The following is an 8,118-nucleotide window of genomic DNA, read 5'->3' on the forward strand; positions in this document are numbered from 1 at the left end:
GAAACCTAAAAATATCTAAATAACCTATATTTATATGTTGAAAATATCATTAAACCATTTATAAAAAAAAAAGTAAAAATTAATTTCGAATGGAAGCGCAGGTCAATTTCTAATTTAGATTAATTCTAATTTAACGCCTAGTAATTTTTTGAACATTAATATATTAGCAAAATATAACGTATCAGAATGTGAACATTTGTCAAAAGACTCCAAATCTGTTTTCACATGTGTCGATGTTATGTTTCTTAATTTTTATTTATAACTAGGTCTTTTCCCGGGCTACGCCCGGGTTAATTATTTATAAACCTTAATTTATGAAGAATATTGTAGAACTTTCATGTGAACATATTACTCTTTTTGTTGGTTAAATGTTACATATAATTTTTTCTTGCATTTTTATGTAACAAAAATATATATTTTTTAGTTTTCTAAAATACCAAAACTAAGTTATGAATACATAAATAGTCCGGATGATGTTGAGAAGTTGTTATTAGTTGTATTTCTTTGATTATTATCTCATGAGTTGTAGATGGAGTAATTTCTTTGTTGTTGATAGAATAATTTCTTTGTTGTTGATTTATTTTTATTTTTTTCTCTTGCTACTTCTTTTGATATCATATATGATATAATATCAAATTTTAGTTTTTTTTCATTTTTGATTGAAATTTTGAATAATCAATATTATTTATGATGAAATGGATTTTTTTTAATAGTGTCGTGAAAATTACTAAACAAATATAATATATATCATATACTCAAGCATACAAAGAGATATTTTTACTTTACCATTGTTCACACTCTTAAAATAAGAAAATTATAAATGTTTCGTCTTAAATTTTTGATTAACTACTCACTGATTACATTATTATTATTTAACGTGTTGAGATTTTTTTATATATGGGTTGAAAATATGTCCCCTTATATTTATTTGATCAAATTTTTGCTTCCAAAATATTATTGATACTTTATATATTGTAAATAACTAAATATATGAAATTAATATTTTAGTAATATATGTGTTGATTTAGAAGGGGGATCAAATGTATTTTAACTAACTTAGAAACGGTATAGGTTTAAATGTTCAGTGATTAGTACTCATAATATCATATTTTTTAGAAAATGTCATTTGATTGAAAATAGCAAAATACTTTTCTTTTTGAAACTATAATAGTAAAATACTTGGTTAGTAATAAGTTTGTAAGACTTGTAGTTTCTTTTTCTATTTCGTTAACATAACATTTCCCTTAAGTACGAACAAAACTTGTATTATAACAACCAACTTTTAGTTTGGATTTTTGGTAAAAGATTGTCGAGGATCCATGTGAGATTAGCACACTCATCGAACCAAGAAAGGAATTCTTATATTGATCAAAGAGTACTATTACCTTTCTTCACAGTTTCACTTTTGTCTTTCTAGTGACTGGATCAAAAATATTGAATCAATATATAATACCTAGAATAATATTTGTACCAGTTGACTTTCAGTTATAACAATATATCAAACATTGAAACATGAGGAATGGCTTAGACATATATCTACAGCAGGAACTCCAAAACACAATGAATTATTATAATCTGGAATCAATGGTGGCAATGTGAAGTTGCGTGGACACTAAATTGAAGAAACCGAAGAAAAAAACCGAAGCAAGGAATCACACCTCTGATCATGTTTCCGCAGCTTCAGGGGATTCATAAGAGCCTGTGTTACTTGCTCTGCTAGCTAAATCCGGAAAAGAGACAGCAACCAAGAATGAAAATGTTAAGCAACAAAGCAAGCTATAACATTATTTGTGCTATAACATTACATTCATTTGTTTCTGAACAGTTCTTGATCTCTTTTTTGGTCTTCGAGGAGGTTATCAAAAACTTTAATGTGAAAACGTTATGCTTCACCTTGTCAAAACGGTTCACAGATTTCCAAAAGTAAAAGCTAATGTGAAACTCACCATTGTTATCTCATGTAGACAATACAGTGCCAAAGTATTTTGACGAAGGTTATTATTCTCTTTTGGTTCCTGATGTAGATAGAAACATTCAATATTAGGGTATAGAGAAAGATACAGTTCACAAACTGAAAGGAACAACAAACCAAGCAAACAGATCATCGGAAGAATAACCCACAAAGTGAAAATAAGAAAGAAACAAACATTGCAGAAATAGACGGTTCAGCTATGAGGAGAGGAGAGTAACAGAATGGATATACATACCATTATTCGACCCGCTTCAGAGACTGTTGTTTGACCGAAATGGATTCACTGGTAACGCAGCTCCGCTTCTACCAAGCCTGCAGATACATCACTGAAGAATTGGGTGATGACTATGGTGAATTAGCGGAACCAATAGTAAGCGTATAGAGTCTGAGGGAATCAAATAATCTCATCATAGTTACGGGTCTATACATGCTTGTCCACGAAATTAGTTCTAACCCAATAAGCATGCCTCTCTCGCCGTGATGTATTTGTCGTGTATGATGGTGGAGCATAGAATCAGAGGATATGTTTATATATTGTGAAAAAGGGAGTTGGAACCTGAAGAAAGGCAGACATGAACATATGAAAGGCATGTGTGTTCGTTCGATCTAGAAATTCGGCATTGCCAGTGGCTACGGAAGACTTTCTGGTGGATTACTATCTATTGGGAGGAATGTTATAGAAATTGAGAGGAAGGAAGGTGAAAGGAAGACATAAATGGGATTTCTGGAGGATTCATTGATCAATTATGGAGTAGTGTGTCGATTGATCGACGAACCGTTGAGAAAGATGAAACGATGAATCTTTCAAAAAGAAAAAAAGATGAAACGATGAAGAGAGGATGTCGACGAAATGATTAAAGATCTGCGTTTTAAGGATTCGGGTGCATTGGGCTACTGGGTCTAAATATCATATATACTAATTAATAACAAACCAGGTGCATCAATAACTAATATAGCCCAACAATGCTGTGGCTTACGGATCAGCAACAAAATCAGCCCAATTTGAGTGTGACATGGCAAAAATAATGAATTCTGATTGGTTGATTATAATTAATCTGAAGAGCAATGTGGGAGGTTTATATGTTCCTTTTAGTATTGTGATATAAAACAAAATTACAGGTAGGGAAAATAGGAATACTACCGCTTAACACATCAGACTGTTCATCTACAATAGGTAAACAGGTTGACTCATAACCGAGTCAGCGAGTCAGTCCGAGCCACAGACCGATTCCAATTCTCACGACGACTTCCCCTTTAAAATTAAAGAGGCTTTGCATCATGGAATCGGAGGAGAGATGCTTGTAGAAAGCTAATCGAGAGAGAGAGAGAGACAAAGGGCGCGAAAGATGGGGAGTATTGGAGACGAAGTGGATTTAGAGGTGGATGAGACGATCTTCGTGGCGGTGGCGGAAGATGTTGAGAGGAGCAAAACGACGGTGTTATGGGCGGCGCGAAACTTCTCCGGCAAGAAGATTTGCTTGCTGTACGTCCATCGTCCTGCTCGGCCAGCCTCCTGGAGTGAGAATCTTCTGCTTCTCTTTCTCTCTGACTTACCTTTTTTTTATGATAAACCTTTCAATAGATTTGCTCATGATTGAACCTTACAGAGTCTATAATTGTTTTACTATATTAACAAGAGGAAGAGAAAGCATATAATATCCATTTTCCTGATTAGCATTTTAAGTGAATGTAAGAAGAAAATAATTGATTCAAAGTATTTTCTGTATCAAGTTGAAGTGGACAACATTGGAATGATGATGACACTACTTTGCTTCTACTGTTAATAAGACCAGTATTGGTTTGTTTGTAAAGATTCTGACGGTTTGTTTGTCTTAGAACTGGAAATTCTAAGTTTCTTTGTGGAAGCTGGAGGGAAGACTCATGAGTTGATGACTTTAGCTATTGTCCGTTTTCCTTTTTACCATTCTATTTCCAAAACTTAGTTGTAACTTCTGAGATTTTTTACTTTTGCTTACCTACAGCACACAAGAAACTTGCTGGTGGTACCTTTAGGAAACATGCTGTCAAGGTGATTGAGCGTGTTGATAAACAAAAAGTGGATGAGCTTATGGACTCCTATCTACACCTTTTATCTGAAACTCAGGTATTAATTCTCTCCTCTTTTTGGTGTTCGGGATTAATTGAAAAAGGCAATTCTTTTTATATTCTCATGTGATATTGGTCGATGTAGTTTTTCATATAAAGATATAACCTAAACGGAAAATCCTTGTGCCCCTGTTGTTTCGGTCCTCAAAATTGTGGAGCTTACTTTAGTTTTAAGGCATTCCTAGTCAGGACCCTGAATTGACATAGTTCTTTTTAGGTTCAAACAGATAAACTTTGCATTGCGGGACAAAATATCGAGGAAGGTATCGTAGACTTGATTGCTCGACATAATATTAAGTGGCTCGTAATGGGAGCTGCATCAGATAAGCATTACTCATGGTAAATATATGATTCTTTATTTGATCTCTTATGTTATAAATGTTTTTCATCTGACCTCTGACATTCGTATTATCTATTTAACTTTGACATGCCAGGAGAATGACGGATTTAAAATCCAAGAAAGCCATATTCGTTTGCAAAAAAGCTCCTGATTCCTGCCATATCTGGTTTCTTTGTAAAGGCTACCTTATCTTTACAAGGTAAAACTACTTTTCCTTTCGAATGTTACACAAAGAGTGAATGGACATCTTAAATCGTCGTCTTTCCCTAGCTAAACTATTTGCTTATTTAGATACATCTGTAGAAACTTTGATACCTTCAATTAAATGATTCTACTATCTGTTTTTATTTTTGTTTTCTACCTCTATTCATATAACTGAAAGAAACACTCTTGAAAACAGGGCAACAAATGACGATGGTAATAACAGACAAACCATGCCTCCCCTAGTACAGCTGGATTCAGACACTGAGACAAGGAGATCAGAGAAACTGGAATCCTCTTATATGAGGAGAAGGTTAAGATATTGGCGTAGCCTCCTTGAACAAGGTAGCGCTTTGCTTGGGTTTTGCAAGGTCCCGCTGCATATTATATCATTGGCTATCAGTATATTGTCTATGTATGGTAACTTCGTTACAGAATTGTGCAGATGGTGAAAAAGACACAGGTCAATTGGAGAGAGAAAAGGTGGAACCAAGACCAACTACTCATTTATCTTCAGGTTCGAGTTCTTCCTTTGGGGAGCAGGTTGGTCCAGAGCCGGCTAGCCCTGAAGTAGTTGGCTCAGATACCCGAACTCCCTCAAATGTCGAGGTAAGAAGAGTTCACTTCATCCTTAAGTTCATCTTTCATACTGATGATACTCGGTTATGCAGTAACTGTACGTTTGTATTTTTTGGCGTGAAAAGACACTATTTTGCCAACTAATTACAGGGGCCGGTTTTTCTTCAAGTTATTGATATAGAGATGTTTTAGAATGTAACTTTGTATAAACGATTTAGAGAGTAGGTCTGCGTTTGCAATATGTTGAAAGCTCTACTTGAAGATGACATGAATCATGTCACATGATGTTGTCAATTAATCTGACTGGTAATCGGGTGATCCTGTGGAATTTCAGGAGAAGAAGCGTGAAGGAAATGTAGCGCGCGAAGTTCATAGGTATGATAAAGCCATGCATGATATTGGCCAATCAGAGAGAAGTGTCTGTGGGGAAGCTCGGAAAGAATGGAAAGAGGATAACAGTACCATGGAGGCTTTATGCAAGGTTATAAGTCCAAATTATTTCTCAGTTTTCTAAGAAAATGAATATGATAATTTCAAAGTGATAGTGTATCTATCCAAATCTGCTAGTAGTGCGATAGATAAATCAGTACATCTTATAACCACATTTACATAAAAGAAATTTTTCACTGGGGGTTCGTAGATAGCTAAGTTTAGCCAGGTTACAGAACTTTAATTGATAAATAGAAATGAGCAGGTACATATATCCATGCGCTTTTGTTCATCACAACAAATTAAAAGCAAAAGAGTCTACTATAGTTGAATAGTTGATGCCACTGCTAGAGATTCTTAAGCCACTGGTACTTTGTCAAACTCGTTTTTCCCGGTTTAACTTTTTTTTTTCTGGTTATCGTCATGCCATCTCACAGGCGAAAGCCTTGGAGGGCTTATGCATTAAGGAGCAGAGTCGAAGAAGGAAATTAGAGGAATTGCTAGAGAAAGAAAAGGGCGAAGTAAAGACAGTAATAGAGCAGAACAGCGGATTCATGAAAAAACTTCAGATAGTTCAGAGTGATAATCTTAAGTTGGAGAGCCAGATAAAGAAACTGCAAGACTTGGAAAAAGAACATGGTGAGAAGTTTGATACGGCTATGGAGCTCTTGAAAAGTTTCAGGCAGAGAAGGGATGAGATCCGTATCGATCACGAGAACGCGATAAAGGAAGTAAACGCATTGAGGAGATTGGTAAAAGGAAAGACTATAGCGTCTTCGGGGTCAGAAATGCTCGACTATTCTTTTAAGGAAATCAGCGAAGCTACTAATGAGTTCGATCCGTCCTGGAAACTTGGAGAAGGCAAATACGGAAGTTTCTACAAAGGGAATCTTCAACATCTTCAAGTAGCTGTAAAGATGTTGCCTTCATATGGATCCCAGAATCACTTTGAGTTTGAGCGTCAGGTAAATAACCTCATCTATTACATATGCAAACATCATCCACATATGTTCTAATTGTTTTTTTTTTGGATTTCAGGTGGATATTTTAAGCAGAGTAAGGCATCCAAACCTGGTAACAATAGTGGGTACTTGTCCAGAGTCTCGGTCTCTTATCTATCAATACATTCCCAACGGGAGCCTCGAAGATTGCTTTTCATCTGCAAACAACGTTCCTGCGCTTCCATGGGAGTCTCGGATCAGGATTGCCTCTGAGATATGCTCTGCACTCCTGTTTCTTCACTCAAACGTTCCTTGCATCATCCATGGTAACCTAAAACCGTCAAAGATTCTCCTCGACTCTAACCTCGTCACCAAGATTAGCGACTACGGGATCTCTCAGCTAATCCCGATCGATGGAGTCGACAAATCTGATCCTCACGTTGATCCACATTACTTTGTCTCCGGAGAAATGACGCTGGAGTCGGACATATACTCGTTTGGAATGATTCTCCTTCAGCTTCTCACCAGAAGACCTCTCTCTGGGGTACTGAGAGACGTCAAATGCGCTGTGGAGAATGATAACATCAGCGCGGTTCTGGATAGTTCAGCAGGCGATTGGCCAGTCTCGCGAGGCAAGAAGCTAGCTAATATAGCCATCCGTTGCTGTAAGAAAAACCCGTTGAACCGACCAGTCTTACCCATCGTTCTACGGGTTATAGATCGTATGAAAGCCCCAGAACTTCCTTTATCAGAAACATCATCGTACACGAACCAGAAAGTTCCACGCAAGCCTCCTTCTCATTACCTATGCCCCATTTTTCGGGTACGTTGAACAGAGTTTGATGATCAGGATTTAAGACAACATAAACTGGTTTTGTTTGTTGTGACACAGGAAGTGATGAAAGATCCTTTGATAGCAGCAGATGGGTTTACTTACGAGGCGGAAGCGATTAGGGAATGGTTAGCGAATGGGCACGATACATCGCCGATGACGAACCTGAAGATGGAAGATTGCAATCTCATACCTAATCAAGCTCTTCATCTAGCTATCCAAGATTGGCAAAACCAATGGTGATTTACCTTTTCTGCCTCTTTTTGAAGGGACAAACACTATTGCTACGTTAACTCCCAATAATTTTTTAGATTGTCACTTTGTAAATTCACTCCTCAAACGTATGGAAAATATATAAAGCCACATTTAGATAAGGGTTTTTCGTAATTAAACCCTTCAACTAATTTTTTTTTCAAACAAACTTTTAATTTTGTTAATATATGTTACTTTCCGTCTAAAAAATCGTGACGGAGGTTAACGGTTTATAAGTTGGGTTTATAATGTTGAAAACTTAGTTAAGGGAGTTTTTTACAATTCAAAAATAGTTGAGGGGTTTTATCACTAAAAATCATTAAATATTTTAAAATATTTATTATCATTTATACATTTTTTAGATTGATTTATAAGATTTTAAAACTAATTTATAAATTTTAATACATTAATTTATTATAAAATTAATTTATACATCCTAAATACATAATTTTAGCACAATTTACAA

The 8,118-nt window shown here is 35.6% G+C and overlaps 1 protein-coding gene across 2 annotated transcripts; it reads left to right on the forward strand.

The window, feature by feature from the left end:
• The first annotated feature begins 3,098 nt into the window (after positions 1–3,098).
• Positions 3,099–7,783, forward strand: LOC106387835 (U-box domain-containing protein 32). Of its 2 annotated transcripts, none has more exons than XM_013827757.2 (10): positions 3,099–3,490; positions 3,955–4,076; positions 4,296–4,417; positions 4,513–4,617; positions 4,819–4,964; positions 5,065–5,228; positions 5,533–5,679; positions 6,065–6,592; positions 6,666–7,391; positions 7,461–7,783. In XM_013827757.2, exons 1-10 carry the CDS (start codon positions 3,319–3,321, stop codon positions 7,641–7,643), a joined length of 2,415 nt encoding a protein of 804 aa, XP_013683211.1. In that variant the 5' UTR covers positions 3,099–3,318; the 3' UTR covers positions 7,644–7,783. The 2 variants fall into 2 exon arrangements, with proteins under 2 accessions (XP_013683211.1, XP_013683212.1); XM_013827758.3 differs by having other exon boundaries at positions 3,105–3,490; positions 4,306–4,417.
• The last annotated feature ends 335 nt before the right edge of the window (positions 7,784–8,118 follow it).

This window comes from Brassica napus, chromosome C3 (assembly GCF_020379485.1).
Source record: "Brassica napus cultivar Da-Ae chromosome C3, Da-Ae, whole genome shotgun sequence".
NCBI lineage: Eukaryota > Viridiplantae > Streptophyta > Magnoliopsida > Brassicales > Brassicaceae > Brassica > Brassica napus.

Excerpts from the sequence above, each read along its gene's own strand:
- LOC106387835 (XM_013827757.2), top strand. The coding sequence starts at position 3,319 with ATGGGGAGTATTGGAGACGAAGTGGATTTAGAGGTGGATGAGACGATC. Across the intron at positions 5,680-6,064 it reads CCATGGAGGCTTTATGCAAG|GCGAAAGCCTTGGAGGGCTT; the intron begins GTTATAAGTCCA and ends GCCATCTCACAG. Across the intron at positions 6,593-6,665 it reads ACTTTGAGTTTGAGCGTCAG|GTGGATATTTTAAGCAGAGT; the intron begins GTAAATAACCTC and ends TTTGGATTTCAG.